This window comes from Eschrichtius robustus, chromosome 8 (genome assembly GCF_028021215.1).
Source record: "Eschrichtius robustus isolate mEscRob2 chromosome 8, mEscRob2.pri, whole genome shotgun sequence".
NCBI lineage: Eukaryota > Metazoa > Chordata > Mammalia > Artiodactyla > Eschrichtiidae > Eschrichtius > Eschrichtius robustus.
Genome location: NC_090831.1, coordinates 15,407,128 through 15,434,252, shown reverse-complemented (window position 1 = coordinate 15,434,252; position 27,125 = coordinate 15,407,128). Strand labels below are relative to the sequence as shown.

Sequence of the window (27,125 nt, the reverse complement as noted above, 5' to 3'; positions counted from 1 at the left end):
CATCTCTAGATTTCTTTTTTTGGCTCTTTTGATTTCTAATTTGACCCATTGGTTGCTCAGTAGCATGTTATTTAATCTCCGCGTATTTGTGAATTTTCCAGTTGTCTTCTTTTAATTGATTTCTAGTTTCAGACCCTTGTGGTTAGAAAAGATGCTTGATATGATTTCAATCTACTTAAATGTTTTGTGGCCTAACATATGATCTGTCCTGGAGAACGTTCCATGTGTGCTTGAGAAGAATGTGTATTCTGCTGCTTTTGGATAGAATGTTCGGGATATATCTGTTTAATCCATCTAGTCTAACATGTCCAATGTTTCCTTACTGATTTTCTGTCTGGGTGGTTTATCCACTGCTGGTTCTACTGAATCCAGGGACACCAGCCCTGCTGGCTGCCAGAGCCGGACTATCAAGTGCTGTGTCCTTGGAGTAACAGCCACAAAAGCCAGGGTACCAGATGTGCACACAGGCTATCTTCACAAAGACACTAGTGACCTGGAGCGGGGCAGAGGGAGAGCATGAAGATGGCTCCTGCTGGCTTCCCTGGTCTCTGGAAAGGACTGCTGTGAGCCCCTAGACCTGTGTTAAATTAGAAGCCTGATCCTCAGGCTATAGCTTATCAGATTTCCAAATAGTCCCCTGCATTGAGCCCTGGGGGGACAGCCACAGGGAGTCCAGCACAAGCCAAGCCTGTTAGGAGCTCAGTTTACTATAGTCTGGATGCAAGCCCCAGGGCTTTTACAGCCAGGCATTTGGGGGGCCCCATCTCTCAGTTGGAAGTCTTAAAACTGGGGTCACTAGATGTTGGGTTCAAGCCCTTCAGTCCTCAGGGAGATGCTGGGAGTTGTGAGTTCCCTCCCAATTGTATGTTGCTGTGCCGGGGATGGAGTTTATGGCAAGATTGTGACTCAGCCTCTCCTACCTGATTCGGTATGTGTTCTTTTCTCATTTGTCTGATGCGTAGGAGTCACTCAGTTATTTTCTGGATTTCGTTCAGAGGGAACTGTTCCACAAGTAGCTGTAGGTTTGGTATGTCTGAGGGAAGAAGTGAGTTCAGGAGCCTCCTATGTTGTCATCTCGAATATGAACCTGGAGAAAGCTTATGAAGTATTTATGAACGATAAGACAGGCTTAAAAACATTATGTCCTTTCCTTAGAAACAGGCAACTAGTAGGAGGTAAAAGCAGAATTTGAAGTCAGGCAGAACGACTTTTAAACACATTCTTCTAATTGCTATACTGTACCCAGCTTTCTCTGTGTGTGCTCTGTACTGTGGCTTTATTGTTGTTATTCTCATTGTTCTTGCAGAATGACATCCTGTTTTAATGAATAATAATGGGTATGTAAGAAATTTATTAATATCTTATGTTTATTTTATATTACTCCATTTTGTGGACACTTCTATTATTTAGTTTTCTTATCAATTGCCTTGTCTAGTGCAGTAATAGTAATAAAATACAAGGCACGATGTGAGCCACATACATAATTTATAATATTCTACTAGTCAATTAAAAACAATAAAAAAGAAACGGGTGGAATTAATTTTTAAAACATCTTTTCTTACATCCAGTATATTAAAAAGATGGCCATTTAAAGATGTACTCAATATAACTTCTAAGCTTTTGCACGGCAAAGGAAACCATAAACAAAACGAAAAGACAACCTATGGACTGGGAGAAAATACTTGCAAATGATGTGACCAGCAAGGGCTTAATTTCCAAAATATACAAACAGCTCCTACAGTTTAATAACAAAAAAACAAACAACCCAGTCGAAAAATGGGCAGAAGACCTGAATAGACATTTCTCCAAATAAGACATATAGAGGGCTAACAGGCACATGAAAAGATGCTCATCTTTTAGATTACTAGAGAAATGCAAATCAAAACTACAATAAGATACCACCTCACACTGGTCAGAATGGTGATCATTAAAAAAATCTACAAACAATAAATGCTGGAGAGGGTGTGGAGAAAAGGGAACCCTCCTACACTGTTGGTGGGAATGTAAATTGGTGCAGCCACTGGGGAAAACAGTATGGACGTTCCTTAAAAAGAGCTACCATATGATCCAGCAATCCCACTCCTGGGCATATACCCAGACACAACTATAATTCACAAAGATACATGCACCACCCCTATGTTCACTGCAGCACTATTTACAATAGCCAAGACATGGAAACAACCTAAATGTCCATTGACAGATGAATGAATAAAGAAGATGTGGTACATATATACAATGGAATACTACTCAGCCATTAAAAAGAATGAATTAATGCCATTTGCAGCAACATGGATGCAACTAGAGATTTTCATACTAAGTGAAATAAGTCAGAAAGAGAAAGACAAATAGCATATCGTATCACTTATATGTATAACCTAAAATATGACACAAATGAACATATCTATGAAACAAAAACAGACTCACAGACATAGAGAACAGACTTGTGGTTGCCAAGGCGGGGGATGGGGGAGGGAAGGATTGGGAGTTTGGGACTAGCAGATGCAAAGTATTATATATAGAATGGACACACAACAAGGTCCCACTGAATAGCACAGAGATCTATACTCAGTATCCTATGATAAACCATAATGGAAAAGAATATGAAAAAATAATGTTATATATATGTATAACTGAGTCACTTTGATGTACAGCATAAATTAAACACAACATTGTATATCAACTATATGTCAATAAAATGTTTAAAAAAATATGTACTCAATGTAAAAACTAAGGTATTCCAGATTTTTTTTTTCAAACTAAATCTTTGGAATGTGCTGTGTATTTTTCATTTATGGCACATCTTAATTTGGACTAACCTCATTTCAGGTGCTCAAATATAGCATTATGTGGTTAGTGGCTGCCCTGTTTGTCAGGGCAGGTCCAACAAATACAAGGCAGGTCACTTTGAAGTTATAGCTGGCATAATTATCTTATTCCTGACTATAATAGGAGTGAATGCTTTCAGTGTAGTTATTTCCAAACATTTTTGGGTCTATATTCCATTGAGAATCTGAAATTCTGCAAATCTCTTGCCCCTGAAATGTATATATGTAAATATATAAACCTTTCAGGTTGTTTACAGAATCGCAGAAGCACTTTCAGGACTTCTCCAGAAATTAAGAATCCCCCATCCTTCCTAGTGTTTTACTCTATAGTAGGAAATTGGCTATTGTTTTGAGAAAGGCTTTTTTTTCCCCATAAGTTAAGGCAGTATCTTTCTGTTCCTAATTTACTAAGAGCAATGGTCAGGAATGGATCTTGAAGCTTACAAATGCCCTTTCAATCTTTAACATAATAATGATGTGTTTATTGCTTTCTTACTTGTTCATCTCTGCTTCTTTCTCATTTTATTCCTTGTGCTCTTAAGTTTTAAACATTTTGTTTTTAAGCATTTTCCATATAGCATATATGTGTTCTTTCTCATTGTCTCCCCACTCTGTTCATTCCTAATTTTATTTTAGTGGGAAGGTTCGGGAAAAGTAGTGTTAGATAAATGCAGGCACATTTCCACTTTACTTTCTATCCCTTGGATTATAAATATTGATTAAAAACAAAATTTCTAAAAACTCTTTCACTATCGTATTAAAATATAACTGTTTTATTTGCATTCCTTTTCCATAGTATCATGAAATTGTGTTTGCAGACTCAGATTCAGAAGATGCAGGGGAAGCAAGCTATGAAAGTGTTGGTAAATAAATTTACTTTAAAGTAATAGCGAGGGAAATTGTGTACTTGGATGCTCATTACAGCATCACTTGCAGCAAAAAGCTGGTAATGACACCAGTGTTAATTGATAAGGGAATGGTAGGATCAATGATGATTTGTGCGATACTGGATTCAGCTTAAAAAGCAATCTCTTCTGCTCCCCTTGCCTTGCCTTTGGTCTCTGTGCCTGGGGCCTTTCAGAGGTTACCCTCGATCAGGGGCTCCTGTGCCCTGTGAGTAATCTGGACAGCAGTTTCCTCTTATTTCATCCTTCATCATCTTCCAAAAACCTGTAAAAATAATTTCTTCCTTGATGGCCCACACTCCTGGTTTACTTTAAGATGAACAATTTCCTGCCTTCATTGGATTGTCGGAGTGGGCGTGTTAGTGTGTGTTCATACCCTGGAGGGAACAGAGGCAAACAGCTTGCTCAGTGAGCTATTCTGCACTAAAAGCTCATCAACAGAATGTGTAGATAAATGTGGATAAATTCATAGATGGTAAAGCCATCGGTTTGTAATGTTTGCTTGCACTGAAACTGTAGTCACTAGTGATATTGAGCTGGATGGATCATGGGTGCGATTCTAATGCACGTGAATTGTATTAAAATAACTAGTGCTGGGAATTCCCTGGCGGTCCAGTGGTTAGTAGGACTCTGTGCTCTCACTGCTGAGGGCCCGGGTTCAATCCCTGGTTGGGGAACTAAGATTCCACAAGCTGTGTGATGCGGCAATAGAAGAGAAAAAGTAGAGTAGAATAGAATAGAATAGAATAGAATAGAATAGAATAGAACAGAACAGAACAGAATAGAATAGAATAGAATAAAATAAAATAAAATAGTGCCCACCTACTCTTTCTTTTTTGGCCTATGACTACAAACTCTTGTGAATGTTTCTCCTGCATGCAAATATAGGAACTGTACTTTGATTCTAAGTAGAAACTCTTTGGTAGTTGCAATGCCATAATAACAAAGCTGTTGATGGACAAAAATTCACTGGACATTAGTAGTTTACATTTCTAATTGCCAAATCCTTCATTCTCTAGTTTGTGCCAAGAAAATGAAATTCTTCTATTTTTTTTCCTAGACCAACTATACAGCATTGCCATTATCAAACCCAATGCTGTGACTGCTAGAAAAGTTCAAGAAATTAAAGAAAAAGTAAGTGATATTTCCCAAAAATAGTTTAAATTAATTGTAAAATTAATTTTTAAATTAATTGCAAAAAAACAATACCTTAATTTTCAATTTGGAGACAAGCTTATCATTTAGAGTAACACAGAATATAATGAACTTCTGGTTCATTTGAATGAATGTTTTGTCTTCTTTGAATGTTTTGTCTTACAAAGGCTAGACCTACTCAACATCCTTATTTAAATAACTCTGCTCTACCAGCATCCAATATAAATGATAAAAATTACAGTTCTTGCATTGGATTGTAACAGATTTCTTTGTGTTTAGTTTTTAGCAGTGCAGACTTGTTTAAGCTCACATCAGCTTGCTTTATTCCCTGTGTGTTGTCACAAACGTATGGTCCTTTTTAGATACATGATAACATAAGGAAGCATTTAAGGTTTTGCTTTTAGAGCCCAAATAAAAAATATTTAGAGCAAAATTGCGTTCTAACCCAAAGGTCAGCAGACTTTCCCTATAAAGAGCCAGACAGTAACTATTTTCAGGTTTGTGGGGCATGTGATCTCTGTCACAGCAGTTTAACTCTGCCATCATATTGAGAGAGCAGCGTTAGACAGTAGATAAACAAATGGGCATGGCTGTGTTCCAGTCAACTTTGTTTCCAAAAACAGGTGGCGGGCCAGGTTTTGACTGTGGGCTGTGGTTTGCTGACCCCTGAGCAAAGATGTTGTGTTGAAACAACAAAATTGTATTGAAATTTGTAAGAATGTTGCATGTGGTACAGAGGAGGTCACATGGGGAACCATGTCAGGATGGGCTGGGTATCTCTTGATGAACTTCCCATCATGCATTCTTTCTTCAGCCAAAGCAGCAACAATTGAACTACTATAAAGCAGACGGTCCATTTTATACATTGTTATACTTAAGTGACACACACACTGAATTTGTCATCACACTGAATTTGTCATTAAATTTAAAAATTTTAAGACAAAGCATGGCTGCATCTTAAATTCTATCCTTCCCTGTAATTTGGATATTTTTGTTGCCATCAGAATAAGATATACTAGATTACGAGTTACAGACTTAACAAAGGAAAGCCTTAAAAGAAGAAACTGAAAACAATTTTGAAAATAGATGGTTAAGAAGTGCCTGTAAATGTATGTCTTTTTGAATGATTCAGAAAACTATGATATCTTTCTTGGAATTCAGTTAGATTTTTTTTTCTTTTTTCAGCTTTAGACAATTCACTTAAATCATAGAAATATTGTGGAGTCTCTGGTTCAAGCCGTGAAAACTTAAATACTAGGGGGCATGAAAAGGACCTTCTTTGTTTACATATTTTGGGGCCTCTTCCAACCTCGTGCCCGATGGATTGTGCTGAGGCACAACCATGAAGTGCATTCAAATCTGGGGGGTTCATTAAGCCTAGGAAACAAATGTCCTTGACTTGTTTTACCTGTGTGGTCCCACGACACATGTGGACCTGACCATGCTCTCTAATTGAAGATTATCGATGCAGAATTTGTCATAGAAGCAGAAGATAAGAAACTGCTCACTGAAGAACAAGTTAGGTACTTCTATAGCCGAAGAGCAGACCAGGTAAGAAAGTTAAAAAAGCCATTGTGTTGTCAAATACAGTGGATTCCTATAAGTTTAAGATCCTCATTATAGAAAAACGAATGAGTCTGACCAACCAAGTAAGCTCTAGGTGTCCCTGTTGGTGTCCATACCCTGGTTAATCCAAAGATGCGGACTATGGAGAAATCTCCAGTAGAAATAAAGGCAGCCAGGCAAAAGTGGATGCTCTGATTGTGTTTTGTTGGAGCGAAGATCTCCTTATGGTATGTCCTCTAAGACTCCCTGCATCAGCCCTCAGGAAGTGAATATCCAGGCCTTTCCTGTAGATTCTTATCCCAGGTTGAAGGCTGCCTGTGGTAAACTTCACAGGAAAGCTTTAATCCTTCCTTTACCTAAAGGTAAATCCTTTCCGTCAAGCTATTTTTTAGATTCCCTTTTGCCTGGGGGCAGTGCTTTGTGTTAGAAAATGCAATGGCTTGGGGGCGTCAGGAGCCGTAGCTTCTAGAAATGCGCTGTTCAACATGGTAGCCATTAGATACATGTGGCCATTTGAACTTAAATTCATTAAAATAAAGTTAAAAGTTCGGAGTCTCAGTGGCAGTAGCCACATTTCAGCGCTCAGCAGCTGCCTGTGGTTACATGTGCTGGAGAGCACAGAACATGTTGGTCGTCACAGAAAGTTCTACTGAACAGCACTTTATAATCTAGCCGCACCACTCAGACAATCTCTCTTGGCCCCGGGAAAGGGTTGGACCAGCTACATAAGCATCACCTGGGAACTTCTGAGAAAATCCAATTCCTGGGCACCCTAAACCTACTGAATCATAGAGTCTGGGACTGCACACCGGAAATCTGTGTTTTAGCAAGCCCTCCAGATGATTTGGAAGCATCCTGCAGTTTGAGAGTAGTTATGAGACTATCTTTAAGATCAGTCCCTGCCAGCTGTGAACTCTGTCCTTCACAGATGTGTTTGTTAACAGGAGGATTGTGTGTAACTTTCTCTTGCCCAGTGATCATGAAGGGGAAGATGTCCTTGACTTGGGTAGGGGCCACCATTGTACTCTATCCATTTTGGGAGCCTAATAATATTATTTTTATTTTATTTTGTAGCCTGACTTTGAAGATTTTGTTTCTTTTATGACAAGTGGCCTAAGCTATATTCTAGTTGTATCGCAAGGAAAGGAAAAACAGCCTTCCTGGGATGAAAGTGAATCTAATTCTGAGACGGAATCTAAAGAACCATGGGATGACCACCAGGAGACAGCCAAGTCCTTGGGGATGAAGCAGAAGAGGGAAAGGTAGCTCCAGACCAGGAAACGAATTGCTTACAATGTGTTAGTAGGTAATGGAGTGTAATGTCCAAATATCACAAATCTAAAGACAAACATCTTTAGGGACTTCCTTGGTGGTCCATCTGGTTAAGATTCCGTGCTTCCACTGCAGGGGTCACGGGTTTGATCCCTGGTCAGGGAACTAGGATCCCCACATGCTGTACCGCATGGCCAAAAAGAAAAAAAAAAGGACAAACATCTTTATGTCGAAGCCACAACTATTCCTTCCAGTCTAAAATTTTATATATTCAGCAAAGCTGGAGTTGCCCTCAAAGTTTATGTCAAGAGGATTAGAAAGGGAAGAATTTCCCATTTGTCTCTCTAATGCTGGGCACACCAGTCTGGCCTCATGGGGCAGAACGGGAACAGGCCTAGTCCCTCCCAAACCAGCCTCCTCTCCTGTCTCCACATGCCAGTTCTACCTCTCCATGTCCTATAGAGACAGCAAAGTACTCTGCCCTTTTACTCAAGGCAGTGAGTGAGTGGTGAGAAATTGCTAACAACTAAACAGTTGTATATTTTTGTTAACGGTTTGTAAATATACAAAAGTGAACATAAGTCATTTACAGACTGTTGGTTTTATGCACTTGCCATTTGTGCCTTTTATTCCTCTGAAGATGCAGAAACTCCAGTGCTCACCCCATGAATTAACAGAGCCATGTCTGAAAGAAAGGTGGGTAAGCAGGACCAGGTTCAGAGTAGCTGAGTCCTGAGGCTTCGCGATGTGTGTCTCCCCCTTCTGGGTAGCCCATCTCCATTGCATGTTTGGGCTGAGCATCTCTGGAACTTTCCTTGCTGTCTTATTAATAAGTTATAGTGGCTTTTCTTGAGTAGGTCCATCTGCTGGTCCCTAGCGATGTCATAATTTTTAGGTAGCAGGGAGACCCTAATATCATTAATTCCCAGTTTTATTAAGTGGGATAGAAGAACTCATAGGGTAAATCAACTGCTGACAAAGCGCTTTGTAAACAGTAGTAGTTACTCTGTGAGTTTTAAGGGAAAATGATACTTAGTGGTTAGAGAGCAGGTTTGGGTGGGAAGTGTTGGGCTCAAAAAGATACCAGATTTCATACCAGAATTTTTGAGCCATGTTTTAAAAAAAGTGTTCTGTGAAACACTATTAACACAGCTGGCATAAGAGGAGTCAGTGTTCCATTGGTGCTGTTATTCAGCTAGGTGTCTACTGCATCCAGCTTTTAGAAGCAGTTGTCTCCAGTTGTTCAATATGCACATAATAAGATGAACAATTTAAGCACTTGGCGGGATTGGGGTGGAATGAGATGTGTTGATGTTATTTTGCAAAGTCTGCAGTATTTTCCTTTTAATAGACATCCTCTTTTCCTCTGGCCTGTGTTTATCCCGATCATCGGCCCAAGCAGGCAGCACCAAGTGGTGGGGAGCATGTTTTCCTGGGAATCATTTTCACAGCTCTTTTTCTGCAGACATGGCCTAACAGGTGCTGGAAACTTCCACCTGCCATTTTTTAAAGTAGATCCAGACCTAAAGGATCAAGGACATAAACTCTCATGCAGAATAAAGAGTAGATATAAAGTAAGATGGAAGGAATATAGTCAGGTATATGGCTGTTATACTAAATACGAGAAGGTTAACTATCCTGTCAAATATAGAGATTACCAGATTAAGATCAAAAACAAACTAAATTAAAAACCATATAATAATAATTGATGCAGACAAAAATCATCCGTGGGTGCTAAATCCATTGTATGAATAATATATGCATTTTCAAATAGTGTCCTTTCAGATTTCTTATTATTTACAAAGTGGAAATTGTAGCTTTTCAGTGGAGAAAACTGGGGGATACCACTCTGACCATGTTAATATCACCAATAATGGGAAAAACTGACGTTGTGTACCTCCTATTGTGATGTATGCTGGTGTGGTATTCCCAAAGTATCATACCCAGAATGTAATAGGAAACTATGGGGCCATTCCATAGTTTGAAACCATCCAAAATGAGGAGTCTACTGTACAAAGCAACTGGCCTGGAGTCTTCAAAATATCAGTATCATAAAAGACAAGACGCAAGAGGGAGGAGATGTGGGGATACATGTATATGTATAGCTGACTCACTTTGTTATACAGCAGAAACTAACACACCATTGTAAAGCAATTATACTCCAATAAAGATGTTAAAAAAAAAAAAAGAAATTAAAAAGAAAAAACAAGAAAAGCTGAGTCATTGTTAGAGGTTGAAGAAGACTAGGCATTTCGGGCAACTGCATGCAACGTATGATCCAGGATTAGGAAAAATTACTGTCGATAGGAGAGTATTATAAAACTGCTGAAATTTGAATATGGACTGTTCATGAGATAATAGTCTTATATCAGTGTAAACTTTCCTGAGGTATTTAGGAGGGTGAATGGTGAAAATATCTGCAGTCTATTCTTAAATGGTTAAGCCAAAATACACACACAGACACACACACCCATAGACACACACACTCTCATTGGGGGATGAGAGAGAAAGAGAAAGAACAAATGTGACAAAATGCTGACAGTTGTTGAATCTAAAGTTCATTATCCTGATCTTGCAATTTTTCTGCCAATTTATATTTTTTCAAAATAAAAAGTTTTAAAAACTGTACTCATCTATATTCTACTTAGAAGAGACAAAGAAAAATTTTAAAAATAAAGGAATGGTAAAAAAATTAGCCAGGAAAAATAAAGTATTAGAATTGAACATTAAAAGTGTTAAACTTGATAAAGAAGGACATGATGTATAAGAAAACATTTATGAAGAAGATAGTCAAAAAATGTATGCCCCAAACAACATAGATAACATATATAAAGATACAAGTACCAGAAAAACAAGGAGAACTGGATAAAAATAACTTTATGGTCAGAGATCTCAATACACACCAGACAAAAAAGCAAGGATATATAGGGATGGCAAATACATATTCCATAATTGTGTATAATAAATGATCTATGATATATGAAATATGAATATATAACCTCAAATCCCACAAATAAATTTGCTTTGTTTACAAAGAAAACCTTAACAAATTTTTAAAAATTGAGATCTCACCACATGCATTTGCTGATTATAATCCAATAAAGTTGGAAATAATAAAATGATCCAAATGTCTTATCTATTTGAAAACATGAAATGCATTCCTACATAAGCCTTGATTCACAGACAAAATTAAAAGGAAAAATAGAAACTATCTGGAAAGCTTTACATAGAGGAAAGAAAAAAATTTTTAAACATATTTTATTTTGGTCTCCGTAAAATCCTCTCATGAAATCAAACATACATGATTTCATGTAATTGATTTTTAGATTGGTTCAATAAAGGTGGAACTAAATACATATTCTTTGATGTGATAGAGAGATATCTTACCTTTATGTGAAATTCAATTTTTATTTGTTTTACTAAACTCTAATTTACTTGTGAACATATTATCAATTTTAATTTTCTGGCATGATTATTAAACTTCACTTTATAATTATATTTTGGATTTCAACAGTTTCCAAGAATACCTGGAAAGACAACAAATATCTCAGTTTTGTGATGTTGAAGAGAATATAAGTAATACTAAGTTTATTGATGTCTTCATCCCTCATTTTAAAAAAATTAAAGGCATAAAATTAGAAAAGATACTGGCATTACTTCGACCAGCCCTCTTTAATGAAAGGAAAGGTAAGGAATAAAGTATAAATTGTTTAACTACTTTGTACATGGGATTTGAATAAGCTCTAGTATAATTATATTAAAAGATACTAGTTTGAAATTTAACATTTAAGAAAAAGCACTTGAAGTAAGAAATTTAGTTAACACTAATTTACTAATTTCTCAATAAAAAGAATAAAACATTTTTGTAATTACAATATTCAGAAAGTGTTTTCTAACCTAGGAATTTGTCAGGGTAGATTTTAACAGGGCAAGAATTATTACATAATAAAGATTAGAAGCATTCGTGTCTGAAATGCCTTAGTTCAAAGCTTGGGTAAAACCCTCATTAATAGTGTGATTTGAAAAAGGATACTTTACCAAGTCTATTTCTTCATGCTTAAATTCAGAAGATTAAAGTGAGAAAACATAAATAAAGTGCCTGGCACTTAAAAAGTGCTAGTTATTTTTAACTTCATCCCATATTCACAGAGTAGAGTGAATATTGGCAGAGCAAGAACAAAAACCATAAATTCACACTATTAATTCTTTTATATATCTAGTGTATGGAAATACAATTGATATTTGTATGTTGACCTTGTATTCTCTGACTCGCTAAACTACTTAGTTCTAGGAGCTTTGACATAGTTTCCTTGGGAATTTCTATGTAGACCACGGTTTCTGAACCTCAGACCTACTTACACTTTGGGCTAGGAAATGCTTTGTTGAGGGGCTGTGTCATGTGCATTGGAAGATGTTCAGCAACATCCCTGGCCTCTACTCACTACATGTCAGTAGCATCTCCTCACCTCCTAGTTGTGAAAACCAAACAATATCTCCAGATGTTGTTAAATGCACCCTTGAAGGATTGAGAACCATCGATGTAGACAATAATATCATCTACAAATTGAGACAGTTTTACCTCTTCCTTTCTAATATGGACACCTTTTATTTCTTTTGTTTGCCTCATTGGACTGGCTGGAACTTCCTGTATGATGTTGAATAAGAGAGATGAGAGTATACAAGTTACCTTGCTCCTGATCTTACAGTAAAAGCGTTCAGTCTTTTACCATTAAGTACAATGTTAGCTGTATATGCCCTTTATTAAATTAAGGAAATTCCTACCTATCCCTAGTTTTGGGAGCGTGTTGGTTTTTTTTTTTTAATATCATGAATGGATGTTGTATTTTCTCAAAATTTTTTCTTGAGTTTAATAATATGGCAATTACTTTGATTTTGGAATATTGAACCAGCCTTGCATTCTCCAGATAAATCACACTTGGTGGTTGTATATTGTCCTTTTTTACATACTGCGGGGTTTGAATTTTCAATATTTTGTTGAGGACTTTTCTTGTAATGTCTTTATCTGGTTTTGGTGTTAGGGTAATGGGTAATGCAGGCCTCCCTCATCAAATGAGATGAAAAGCAGTCACTCCTGTTTTCTAGAAGAGATGGTGTAGAATTGATATTACATCTTTCTTAAATATTTACTGGAATTTACCAGTGAAGCTATCTGGGCCTAGAGTTCTCTTCTTTGGAAATTTCTGTTTGCCTTTTAAACCTTGAACAATATGTACATATTTTTTTGAATGAAGAGACTTTATATTTTAGAATAGCTGTTGATTTACAGAAAAATTAAGAAAGATAGTACAGTGTTCCCATATGCCTGCCCCTGCAACAGTTTCTTCTATTAGTATCTTATGATACATTTTTACAACTAATGAACCAATAACAATACATTGTTATTAACTAAAGTTCATAGTTGACATTAAGGTTTGCTCTTTGTTTTGTACATTCTATGGGTTTTGACAAAATCATAATGTCATGTATCCCTTTTACAGTATCATACATGGTAGAATCACTGCCTAAAAATCCCTCGTGCTTCTCCTATTCATCCTTCCATTCCTCCCTCCCAACCCCCAGCAATCTCTGATCTTTCTTCTGTCTCTATAATTTTGCAAGTTCCAGAATGTCACACACTTGGAATCATACAGCGATGAATTTCTTTTACTTAACAATATACACTTAAGGTTCCTTTGTTTCTTTTTTGTGGCTCATTTCTTTTTATAGCTGAATAACATTACATTGTATGAATATACCAAAGTTTGTCTAGTTACCTATTAGAGGACATCTTAGTTGCTTCCAGTTTTTGGCTATTATAAATAAAGCTGCTATAGGCATCTTTATTATAAACATGTAACATTGGTGATAAGTATATCTCTGATGTGTTGAGCCACTAGGGTTTTAGGTTTAATTTTCTACACAGCATAATCTTTATCCCGACTAGTACAACGATCTGCTGCAAAATACATCTAAGTAATTGGTAATAACAGCTGAGTATGGAAAGTGCTAAGATAAGAGATGCCTCACTGGGTATCAAATAGGTGGGACACACAGCCCATATTTGAGTGGAAGGATAAGTATGGCTTAGCCAAGCAGGGACGGTTACATGAAGCTTCTTGGAGGAAGCATTGTTTACGCAGAGACTAAACAAGTCAAGTTTGAATTAGCCAGGAAAAGGGGAATCTTGAGTAGTTTCAGGGGAGTGCCTGCAGCAAAAGTTAGTCTCAAAATTGGGGTGGGAGATTATACACAATGAAACCAGAACAAGCCAGAGTTAAAGAAGTAATATTTGACAGATTTTTAACTGTTATTTTATTTTGAGGTTGGAAAACTCTGATTGTAGATAAAGGCTCACGGGAAGGAACCAACCAGTAGAGAAGGAACAGCTGAAGATACAAGAAAGAGAGAGAAGATTAGGACAGGCCAAGGTCACTGAGAGTTGGAAGGAAATAATTTCTGTAGCAGATGCATAGGACTGGGCTTAGAAGAGATTTCTCTTCTATATAGCAAGAGGGAAAGAGGGCTGGATAGACACAGATCCAGTTGATGCGCTGGTGGCAGGAAGTTGACGGGTGTGTCTTCTGCTACCTGGTTCCTCTGTAAATAAGAAGCAGTGTTGCTGGCTGGGAGGAGGGGAGGCAACCCTGTTGTGTACATGATCCATCAAAGGCCAGCCCTTGGGACTTCCCTGGCGGTCCAGTGGTTAGGACTCTGCGCTTCCACTGCAGGCGGCTGGGGTTTGATCCCTGGTCAGGGAACTAAGATCCCGCAAGCCGTGCAGCGTGGCCCAAAAAAAAAAAAAAAAAAAAAAAAATGGCCAGCCCTTTTCTTGGTCCATGTATGCCATTTCTACCCATTTTCTCAAGGAATTCACATCTGCAAATGCCCCTTCTTTTCTTGCAACATCACTTCCTCCCTTGCTACTGAGCTTTCCCTATTAGCACAGAAACATGCTCCAACATAATAATAAACATAACAGTGAAATAAAAACAAAACCAGAAAAACTTCATTGGATCCCACACCCCCTCAGCTGATACCCCGTTTCTCTGCTCCTCGGCAATGGGCAACTTCTCAGGGAGTTGTCTGGCTCAGCGAATCGTCTTCTTGACCCTCACCCACTCCTGAACCCCCTCCAATTGAGCTTCTGGCCAGAACTATACTAGTCAAGTTCACCAACGACTTCCAAATTGCCAAACTTTCAAATGGCCTGTCCTCTGTTCAACAGTTCTTGGTAGTATCTAGCACTTTTCTGCTTCCATATTGGTACCTTTCATATTGATTTGGATTGCCACCGAAACCCTGACTCCTGTTCCTGGGAAGCAAATATAATTTTTTCAATTTTTCTAAGCAAAGCAAATCCACCTTCAACCAAGTTGCAAAGATCTCACCTTCTACTCTTAATAATTTGTTGAAATAATTTTTCCCAAGCAAATACAATTTTCTCCTATGAAGAATTTTGGTGGTAGCTGTTAGTATAATAACATATTACTACTGTGATGTGCAAACCGTACTGATACTTGAGGATGGCATAAAGGTGTTATTTAAAAAGGGGGAAAACAAAATTTGAAGTTGGTTATTCTATATCACTCTCCCACTGGCCCACTGCTTGACTTTAACCTCAGTTTCTGATCATTTCAGGTTACTATGTTTGCCATTTGGTAGTTACGTGGTAACTCATCACTCTTCTTTTTCAGTAAATGTTGACGATTACTGACATTTAATTATTCTGGGTCACTTCAAGAAATTCTAAAACAAAGTCTGTGTGGATTATTTAACTTGAAGAAAATTGACATCTTTACCATATTCTCATTTATTTTCAAGAAATATAGTGTACCTCTATTCCTCTATTACATCTTTTATTCAAATATAAGTTTTCTTTATTATAGCCCTTGTTATCTTATTTTTCAGTTAAATATGGTAATATATGTAATGTTCTTTGCTCTGAAGTATTCACTCAATAAAAGGTCAGCTGTTCATAGTTGTTGTTGCTGTTTTAGTGCTAGCTATTTCTTTTCAGGATTATTCCTAGTTTTTTTCCCCATAGTGAATGACATCTTTTTCCCCCTAAATTTATTTTCTGTATAAGAAATACAGTGGCTTCTGTATATTTTTACTTACTGAATTATGTTTTTTAATACTATTTACCTTTTAAAAATAGACTCTTGAATTTTCCAAACAGCTTACATGCAAACGTAATGTTACCCATTTTGTTCAATTTTGTTATCCTTCTACTTTATCTGCTTGTAGGATTATTATAAAAATCAAGTTGACTAATATGTAAAATCATTTTTAAAAATGTAGTAGAGTCTACCAAAATAATTATTTTATGATAAAATATCAATGTATTTGAATACTTGGATAATTATCTATCAATTAATTATTGTGTAGGACAATGACCATATGATACTTTGAATAAAGTAGCATATTACAGCATTAAAAAAAAAGTCTACAAATAACAAATGCTGGGGAGGGTGTGGAGAAAAGGGAACCCTTCTACATTGTTGGTGGGAATATAAGTTGGTGGAGCCACTGTGGAAAACAGTAAGGAGGTTCCTCAGAAAACTAAAAATAGAATTACCATATGATCCAGCAATCCCATTCCTGGGCATATATCCGGACATAACTCTAATTCAAAAAGATACATGCACCCCTATGTTCATAGCAGCACTATTCACAATAGCCAAAACATGAAAACAACCTAAATGTCCATCGACAGATGAATGGATAAAGAAGATGTGGTACATATATAAAATGGGATACTACTCAGCCATAAAAAGAACGAAAGAATGCCATTTGCAAGCAACATGGATGCAACTAGAGATTCTCATACTAAGTAAGTCAGAAAGAGAAAGACAAATAGCATATGATATCACTTATATGTGGAATCTAAAATATGACACAAATGAACCTATCTATGAAACAGAAACAGAATCACGGACACTGAGAACAGACTGGTGGTTGCCAAGGGGGAGGAAAGGATTGGGAGTTTGGGATTAGTAGATGCAAACTATTATATATAGAATGGATAAACAACAAGGTCCTACTGTATAGCACAGAGAACTATATTCATTATCCCATTATAATCCATAATAGAAAACAATATTAAAAAATGAATGTATATATGTATAACTGAATCACTTTGCTGTATAGCATAAATTAACACAACAGTTTAAATCAACTATACTTCAATAAAAAATATTGATAAAAAAGAAAAAAAAAATTTGTTATCTTTATGGATTGCTTAGTACTTCCAGAAAAATATTAAATAATTAAAGGCCATTAGGATAACATCTTGCTTTTGTTTTACCCCTGACTGATATTAATGCCTCCAGTGTTTTCAATTATGATGTTGGCTTTAGAGTTTAGGCAAAAATCTCTATATTCCAAAATCTTTCTATCTGCCACATGATACAAAACGATTTTGAATGTAATCCAATGCTTTTTCATTATTTACTGAGATGAACATGAAATATTTTTTCTCCTTTGACCTGCTGACCTATTGATACAATTATAACAGATTTTCAAATGTTCATCCTCCCCTGGGTTCTGTGAATAAACTTTCATAGCTCATGTGTATACCATGCTATTGGAGTTGGTTTGATAATATTTATTTTCGTTAAAATATTGTTCTTTAATCTTTCCCAGGTATTGTGTCAGGATTATTCTAACTTTTCTTTATGTTAAGCACACTGGGGGAGTTTTAAGTGTCAGATGAACTGTACATAACTTAAAATTTATTAATTAAGCGACCTAAGCTGATCCCTCATTTGGGAGGACAAGTAGGCTTTTAGACAAGTTTTAAAATTTCTTCCAGTTACCTATCTTCCAGTTTTTAAAACTTCTTGGATCATTGAATGGCAATTTATACTTCCTTTGAAATTCATTTCTTTACCTTCAAATGTACTAGCCTAGGACACCCACCAAAAACTGTTTTAATATCATGGTGGGTAATTGCACCTATTTCTCATTCATAATGTGCTTTGTCTGTTCTTAGTTTTTGCTGGATTAGATTTATTAGAAGCTCACTTTCTTAAAAAAAAAAAAGCATTACAATTTTTTTCAAAAAACAATGCAATAGGATTTCTTTCATAATTTCTTAACTTTTGTTTTTATCTATAATAATTCATTTGCATTCATTCTGATGCCTTGGGTGTCTATTCTTGTTCCCTTCTTAACTTCTGGATTTGAATTTTCCTCCATTTATTATAATTCCTTATTGCTCAGTAATTAAGAATTTCCTGCTTTTAGCTTGGACTCATAATTTTTAGTATTCAGTGTTCTGAATTTGGAAATGGGTTGGCCTTAATTTGAGACTCTTTCTATCAGTAGAGGACCTTAATTCATACAATTTTATAATTACAACTGTGTTTATTTCTGTTTTCTATGCTTCCTTGCTGTAATCTTTGGTTTAGGTATTTTGCTATAAGGACTAAGCACCTCTTGCAATTACTTTTTCCAGGATTTTGGGAGATGACTATCTTTTTAATCAGTTATACTTATGTTGTTTTTACACGTTTGAAGTATGTTTAAACTCATATTTTATTATTTTGCAAAATCAAGAGTAAATATTTGTTTCAAGTTTAGCAGAGTTTTATTCCTCTCCCCATTCTCAGCCCCACCCCACTTCCAATTTCTTCTATTATCTTAGCTTTTGTTAATGTTCTTTGAAGTTTTAGTACGCAGATGGTGGTTAAGTTATTTTTACATGACATGTCTTTTGATGGTATTTTGCAATTTATATTTTGTTTATAATCAGGTAGGTATACAGCAGATGTATATAGAGTTTTTCTTATATAAACCAGTTTTCATGCTTCCCACAGTCCTTAGGTCCATTAATTTCACACTTTTTAATCACTTAATTATATTTCATCTCTCAGTTATCTAGAGCTTATATTTAAGCACATTAAAAAAAGATATGTACTTAGTTATTTTGTTTTCTGAGCCCTAGCACATCTGAGAATGTCATTATATTAACTTTATGTGTGAAATAAAACTTATCTGACTATACAATTTTTTAAAAAAATAAATCCCCCATCCCCAAACCTATAGATTTTGGTCCACTGAAAAATTGGAAATGGCATCATAAATTTGATATGTTAAGAATATTATTCACCTTAAATTAAAATCTAATAAGCTATTTTTATAAACTTAAATTTCATATATGAGAATGAAATGCATTCTATGTCCTCATGATAATACAGTCTGTATTGTGTGTATAACCAATAATCTAGCACTTTAAAACTTATTATATGACTTTTTATTTAGAGGATGTTTTGAATATTATTCAAGATGAAGGCTTTAAAATATTGATGCAGAGACAAATAGTGTTATCAGAAGAAGAAGCAAAAACACTGTGCATGGAATATGAAAATAAAGATTATTTTGGAAATCTTATAGAAAATATGACCAGGTAAAACAGATTGCAGGTTGAGAAAGCACAGTCTGATTTATGTTTGAATCATTTAAACCTCTTAACCCTGCTTTCTGTACAAGTTGCCAAATCTCTCAATTCTGTGAAGACGTGCTGAGTCTACTTCTTTGCCAATCTCCCTCCCATTTTGATTCCCTGCTCAACTGTGTGTCTTCTCTGGTCCTCCTGGAATGTTATTAGAGCAATGCAAGGCTCTGGGTGAAGCCCCTGGAGTCCAGTTGAGTTGAATGCCAGAAGCCAGAGTGTGCAGCCTCATGAAGTCCAAGTAAGAGAGCTGTGACTGACTCTCAAGGACTTTGGTAATCCTAAAGATCACTAGTCCTAGGAGACGAATGGGATGCTAGAAATCTGTCAGGTTTCTAGAAGAGTAAATGAAACAGTAGCTGGGGCAGAAAGCCAGCAAGGGTATACAAATCAGCAGGAGCATGGGGACAATATAGGGACCACTCTCTCAGAACCAAGCCCTTTCTCTTCCCTTCCTTTCTCTGCTTCCATTCTTTTATGAATATGCTGTTGAGAGTACACCAACAGAAATTAATTTCGTACTCTTGATAAAAAGGGTTATTTTACTTTTTTCGTCTAACAAACACACTTGTATTATCTACCTATAATTAGCTACAAGCCATCCTTTCATTAACTTTGTTTTTTCTTTTCTAACAGCGGTCCATCTCTAGCCCTTGTTTTAGTAAGAGAAAATGGTTTAGGACACTGGAAACAGTTAATTGGACCAAGCACTGTGGAAGAAGCCAAAGAATACCTTCCAGACAGGTATGATTCACGTCATGGGTCTCAAACTTTTTTCGTGGGAGCCATTGTGATTTTTGGGGGGATACGGGGGTATAGGAACCAGAGCTCTAGGCCAAGGTTCTCTTCTCAGGCTTTGCAAGAGAAGGTTGTGGGCTGCTTGGTTTGAGACTGGTAAGTGGTAGCTACCCAGCCAAAAGGCCATATCTTGGCAGAAATATCTGCCCCATGCACTATTTAGGAGAAATTATTTTGAGAAGGGTGTGATAGTTGCTTCAGATTCTTTAATTGATCATAACCGTTTCAAGACAAAAAGGGAACCCTCTTGCACTGTTGGTGGGAGTGTAAATTGATACAACCACTATGGAGAACAGTATGGAGGTTCCTTAAAAAACTAAAAATAGAACTACCATATGATCCAGCAATCCCACTACTGGGCATATACCCAGAGAAAACCATAATTCAAAAAGACACATGCACCCCAATGTTCATTGCAGCACTATTTACAATAGCCAGGACATGGAAGCAACCTAAGTGTCCATCAACAGATGAATGGATAAAGAAGATGTGGCACATATATACAATGGAATATTACTCAGCCATAAAAAGAAACGAAATTGAGTTATTTGTAGTGAGGTAGATGGACCTAGAGTCTGTCATACAGAGTGAAGTAAGCCAGAAAGAGAAAAACAAATACCATATGCTAACGCATATATATATGGAATCTAAAAAAAAAAAAAAAAATGGTTCTGAAGAACCTAGGGGCAGGACAGGAATAAAGACGCAGCCATAGAGAATGGACTTGAGGACACGGGGAGTGGGAAGGGTAAGCTGGGACGAAGTGAGAGAGTGGCACTGACATATATACACTACCGAATGTAAAACAGATAGCTAGTGGGAAGCAACCGCATAGCAGGGAGATCAGCTCGGTGCTTTGTGACCACCTAGATGGGTGGGATAGGGAGGGTGGGAGGGAGGGGATATGGGGATATATGTATACGTATAGCTGATTCAGTTTGTTATACAGCAGAAACTAACCCAACAATGTAAAGCAATTATACTCCAATAAAGATGTTAAAAAAAAAAAAAGTTTCAAGACAATGATGACTAACAATATGTAGCCTACAATTTGGTAGGAACATTTACTATGTTAATGTACTGATGAATCTTAGAACTTTGTAATCAGCTCAACCCTGGCATGTTACCTGTTACCTAGGCAGCATTTTAAAAGTATTTTTTGATCTTAGATGTTGGACTTGGTCTCAGTTAGAGGAGGGAGGTAGTATCTCATGCATTTCCATTCTTGGCATGTAGCTGATGGAAACAAACTGAATTGTAATTCGCTTGAATTCTTTGTGCTGATTTCAGAGTAGGACTGAAGTCGGGAAGAAAAGCCCTCCTTTAAGTGAGCAAGAATAAAGATGCTTTATCAGGCACAGCAAACTTGCATACCCACTGACACAATAAATAACAGGACTAATGAAACATCACATATATGAAAGTTGTAATGTTTTCTTTTGGGTAGGAGATGATGAATCAGACTTGTCCTGAATGGATACATTTCACCCCTCCTTTTGGCCCTACTCACTTACGTCTTTGCTCCTGTGCCAGACAATTACTGTAAAGGATAATATGTGTTGGACACTCTTTATGTGGAATGAGCAGGGTGCCACAGAACCTCTTAAATGAAATGTAGCAGAGAATGCGATACATGGCCTCAGAGAGAGGAATTCCTATCAGTACCTGGCCTATGCGTGTAGGCACACTCTTCTAGAAATTATGGTTCCAAGTGTGGAGGCTACGTACCAGCATAGAGACATTTTCTCCAGGTGAAGGAACTCAGTAATTGCCCCTCTCCTCCCCACTATTATAGTGAGAGTTCCCATCCTAAGCCCTTACGATCCCTAATGTTGCCACAAGTTCACAATTACTCTTAACCATTATTTTTGATTGGTCCCCCTTTTCCAGGTTGCTTTAGAAACAACTCCTTCAGCAGAGCTCTGCCCTTTCCTGTCCTTGGGCGTCATAGTCTACACTCCCCATTGCTTAATCTGAAATACGATCACTTGCATGCAAGAGAAACACAGCAACCCTTCTCTCCCATCCTTACACACACACACACACACACACACACACACACTCTTACTTTTTCCAATAACCACATCTAACAGCCTAACAGAGGGGCCGCTTGTAGTTCTCTGCATTGAATGGAGTCAGTGCTGACGATGGCTTAGGCTGTTTTTATCATTCACTGTGCAAATCCCCCATCCCTGGCAATCACAGGCTCCACGGGTCTTAGTCTGCTAATGTCTTCAAACCAGAGGTGTGAGAACAGCCAAGGGCTGAGTGGAGGGTCAAGTTGGATAACGAAAAAAGGAAATCTGAAATGGTCACTGAAACCAGAGAGGCAAGAAGAGGGTCTTTAAGTTGAGGACAGAAAGCCAAGTTTCCAGTGATGTCAGCCTATTAACAAGAAGGCAGGTTATTCACTGTGGCTGGATTTTGTGGGTCGCTTGCTTAGGACTGTGTGCAAAGGGCAGAAAATGTAATGAGCAATAAGTATCTCCTCTACTGAAATATAAAGAGATGGAGAGACAGAAAGAAAAAGGGGCAACTGAAAAACACTGAGGAACGACAACTGATTTCAGAGCTATGTATGCACCTATCATACAGAAACGGAACCAGAATAAACTGTCTACCCCAGCATGGATTGTCCATTACCATCAGTGTCACTCCTGCCTCTCTCCACAAAGCCATCCTGTACGCTCCTCTTGTATTGCTGCTTTACTCACCTGGAGGGTTCCACTGCAGTGTCTCCTGGATTCAACATTTATAATTTGGTATCTTTGGTATAGGGTCAAATGCCATCTCTAGTGCTTGATATTATTTAGTGATGAAGAAGGGGAAGGAATATTTATTGACAGCTTAATATGTACCATATATTTCAAATATTATCATCTGATTGCATCCTCAAAATCTCCTTCCAAAACAGGGTTTATTATCATATTTATGTTTGAGACAACTAAAGCACAGAGAAGGGAACTAATTGCCCAGTATCACACAGCTAACAAGTGATGCCACCAGGGTTCTATAGTCTGTGTTTTTTCACTGCTCCAGGGTGTTCATTCCATCTTTCACAGCTGTCAGTCTCCATTATGATGATTATTGAAATGTTCATGTCCTTTCTTCCTAACGACTGTTCCTCCCTGGAAGGAAGTAGCGTGCCCCAAGCCACTCTGCAGTTACTTCCGTTTGCACAATGCAAATATGAATAGTTTTACATTGTGTTATGTTGTGTTATATTACATGTCATGTTATAAGCTTATGACTTGACTTCTTTTTCAAAGTTTATGCGCACAATTTGCAATGGAGAGTTTGCCTATCAACCAGTTGTATGGAAGTGATTCATTAGAAGCTGCTGAAAGGGACATACGATATTTCTTTCCTCCTCAACACACTGCAGCACTGATTAAACCTCATGTAACACAAGAGCAAAGAGGTAAATATATAAAAATAGAGCTGATGTATACATTTCTCTTCAAATTTTATGAAATTTTGCAAACTACAGGAAAGTTGAAAGAATAAAGGAATGAGCAACTTCATTGTCACGAGGTAGCGCTCCAAGTTTAGGCTGTGGGTGGGATTTTGACCAGACTGACTTCATTTAATTCCCTTAGTGGTGCCCTGCTGGTTCAGGGAAAAGGGTTCAGAGTGGCTGGTCCTTTCAATCCACGTGCAGCAGGAAGTTCCTTGGCATTTGCAGCATGGGGATGAAAACACGTGTTCACTTTTAGCCCAGGAGCAGATTTCCTCCCAGGTGGATTCTGGAAAGATGGATCTCAGAGACTGAACATCCGCGTTAACATACTGAAGTTCTTCTGAACATCCATCTGGTGCTTTTTCAGTTTAGTGCAGCATAGTTTTGGTTTTTTAAAACCACTGGATGCAAGTAACACTGTGACCTTCCTTAGTTATTTCAATCCACTTGAATATGGAGCAAAAGTAGAGGCAGTCTGCCAAGACTACCAAATATCTGTTTTCCCTAGAGGATATCCTGACGCTTATCAAAGAGGCTGGATTTGATATAACACAGATGAAGGAGAGGCTCCTAACTGAAGAGGAAGCGGACAAAGTTTATTTTAAAATAAAAGGAAAAGACTTTTATAAAGATGTATTGGAAGTTTTATCAGAGTAAGTTTCTGATATATAGGTCTTTGCATTATAAAAGTGGTAACTGTTCGTTGTAGAAACTTTGAAAAATACAAAAATTCATTAAAATATTGCATTTAATACAATTCATGAAAAGACACCCTGGTAGTATTTGGAGTTCTTTTTTTTTTTTTTGTCTAATTCCTTCTTTCTTTCTCTGTTTTCCTCTCTCTCCTTCCTTCCTTTCTCTGTTTTTTTAGGTTTTCACATTAGATATAGAGGCTATCTGGTTTGAAATCCCTGTTTTGCCAACATATTTAATCTTTGCCTTAGTTTTCTTATCCATAAAATGGGGATGATAATAGTACCTACCTCACAGGTACTATTGTGAGGGCTAACTACTTCATATACGGGAAGTAATTTACATTGAAAGTAATTGGAATAGTGCCTGGCATGTATCCCTACAATTAAACTACAACACTCTTCTAGCACAAAAGCCTGTTGCAAGGGAATTCTCAGGTGGTCCAGTGGTTAGGACTCACAGCTTCCACTGCAGGGGGCACAGGTTCGATCCCTGGTCGGGGAACTAAGATCCTGCAAAACGCACGGTGCAGTCAAAAAAAAAATTTTTTTTAAAAAACAAAGAGGAAAAAGAAAGCACAAAATCACACTGACGAGGACAAAGAATAAAGATGAGCTCTCTGGATGAAGTTGTGGCATTCTGTCTTTAGCTGTGTATGCAGTCTCTACAGTTGTCAATAGCCCAAGTCTTCTGAAAGCATTGTTGTTTGCAGGGGTCCATCTTTGGTCATGATCCTGACCAAGTGGAATGCTATTTCCGACTGGAGACGATTGATGGGTCCCGTAGACCCAGAGGAAGCAAGACTTCTGTCCCCAGACTCTATCCGAGCCCAGTTTGGAAGAAGTATTTTGAAAAATGCTGTCCATGGAGCTTCTAATATGCAGGAGGCAGTGGAGACTATTAATAGAGTGTTTGAAGATTTTGTTGCTGAGAACCCTGAGAAAAATTAAAGTACAGTACCTCTTTAATTATTATTCTATCTTCTTTTCTTATTACAGTGGCTGGGCCTAAGATAAGGCCATTGTGGAAAGACCAGACCTTTTCCCATATTCCTGTATTAAACCTCATTTCCTGCCAGACACACTCTGCGGTTCCACAGCAGCCTGGGAGCCTCAAAGCCAAGCCTTGTACATGCCAGGGACCTGGGAGACAGTGGGGCAAGTGAGACACCCGTGGGTTTGCAAGCCTTGGTCTCGAGCTGTCTGTGCCATCTGCCATGACTCAGGCTCATCAGTCTCTGTCCTTGATTTCCCTCCACTTCTTCACTCTGAATGGCCAAAGTCTCATTCAGCAGCCTCAACTCTATTCTCTAAGTATCTGGAAACCTGGAGCCTATTAACTACCTGTGGGTGCTATATGATAATGGAATAGAATAGAATATTAGAAAGTACAGAGTGAAAGGCAATCATTTCTATTCCTTGACAAAGAGGTGCTTACTGGGGAGAGGTAGCAACATAATATGTATGTGGATTGAGTCTGCTCAGTTGGTGATCAAAAACTTAAAAACTTTCCTATCCTGGGCAATGTGGGAGATAGAGTGTAAGACAGATGATTTTTCCCATCAAACCTGCTTTCCTTCTTTATTTTCAAAGAGCAGGCTCACGAATGTACACCTATATGGCGCCGGCTGCTGACTCGAATATGACTCTACAGCTTCTTCACAAGTGGAGTGTAGTCCCCACCTGGACGAGCCAAATGGAGACGCAGCCTCCAGAGCGCAATGAGGAAGCTAAGTGAAATGGAGCAACCCCTCCACACCCAACCAGCTTCCTCAGGGAGAGACGAGCAAGCACATTGTTTCCTCATATTGTCATTTAGGCCATGATTTCTCCAGGTATAAGAAGATTGTATCAAAATATTAGATGCATAAAATAAATTCTGGCATAGTGCAGCTCATTCCATTAGTCTGACTCAATTATAAACCAAAGCATGATGGCACAACCCTTGAACACTGATGTTGGGAAAATATGTATTGTATGTCTGCTTGAACTGTGGGTTCTTGGTTAATACAAAACTATGGGTTCTTGGTTAATACATAATCATGAAGGCTGTTACCGTCAGGGAAATGCAAATATAATGGGGAGACAAAACTCACAGAAACAATATCTAATTATAACTATCATCAGACAGTACGTTATTAAGCATGTCAATGATGAATGACTGGGGGGTGGTAGTGAGTAGAACTACATTCTTTTTATTGCATCTATTAGAAATATGGTGTAGATCTAACGTCGACATATCCCTCCCTTTTGTGATAAGCGGAACATTATGAATAATACAGGGGATTTTGAATTAGTGTATATTTCAGTGCTGAATTGATGGGTGTATGTCTGATGGGTAGGAGCTGGAGAAGGTAAGGGATGAAATAGATCTTGAAAAATGGGTAGGATTTTCAAAATCAGACACAGACGTAGAGAACAAATGTATGGATACCAAGGGGGAAGGTGGGGGGAGGAACTGGGAGATTGGGAGTGACACATATACACTATTGATACTACATATAATATTTATACTATATATAAAACTAATGACAACATGCTGTATAGCATGGGGAACTCTACTTAATGCACTGTGGTGACCTAAATGGGAAGGAAATCCAAAAAAAGAGGGGATATATGTATATGTATAGTTGATTCATTTTGCTGCACAGCAGAAACTAACACAGCATTGTAAAGCAACTATACTCCAATAAAAATTAATTTAAAAAAAACAATTCAATTTACTACAGCATCAGAAGAGTAAAATACTTAGGAGTAAACTTAATCTGTGTACGAGTGCAAGACTTTTACACTGAAACTTATAAAACAATGATGAAAGAAACTAAAGAAGACACAAATAAGTAGAAAGACATCCTGTGTTCATGGACTGGAAAACTTAATACTGTTAAGATGACAATGCTACCCAAATTAATATAGAGATTCAATGCAATCTCTATAAAAATCCCAACAGTATTTTTTGCAGAAATGGAAAAACCCATACTAAAATTCATATCAAAT

The 27,125-nt window shown here is 37.4% G+C and overlaps 2 protein-coding genes across 3 annotated transcripts in view; one reads left to right on the top strand and one right to left on the bottom strand.

Moving 5' to 3' along the window:
• NME8 (NME/NM23 family member 8) overlaps positions 1 to 25,079 on the top strand; it is a 34,446-nt gene extending 9,367 nt beyond the window's left edge. The window contains exons 6-15 of the mRNA XM_068549797.1: positions 3,622 to 3,688; positions 4,791 to 4,864; positions 6,344 to 6,436; positions 7,526 to 7,713; positions 11,238 to 11,410; positions 18,989 to 19,133; positions 19,815 to 19,922; positions 23,246 to 23,397; positions 23,945 to 24,089; positions 24,842 to 25,079. Of these exons, the coding sequence (XP_068405898.1) occupies positions 3,622 to 3,688; positions 4,791 to 4,864; positions 6,344 to 6,436; positions 7,526 to 7,713; positions 11,238 to 11,410; positions 18,989 to 19,133; positions 19,815 to 19,922; positions 23,246 to 23,397; positions 23,945 to 24,089; positions 24,842 to 25,079 (1,383 nt within the window). The remainder of the gene's footprint in view (positions 1 to 3,621; positions 3,689 to 4,790; positions 4,865 to 6,343; positions 6,437 to 7,525; positions 7,714 to 11,237; positions 11,411 to 18,988; positions 19,134 to 19,814; positions 19,923 to 23,245; positions 23,398 to 23,944; positions 24,090 to 24,841) is intronic.
• Positions 1 to 27,125, bottom strand: part of PNPLA8 (patatin like phospholipase domain containing 8) — a 139,928-nt gene that overhangs the window by 107,122 nt on the left and 5,681 nt on the right. The gene's annotated exons all lie outside the window — the stretch shown is intronic.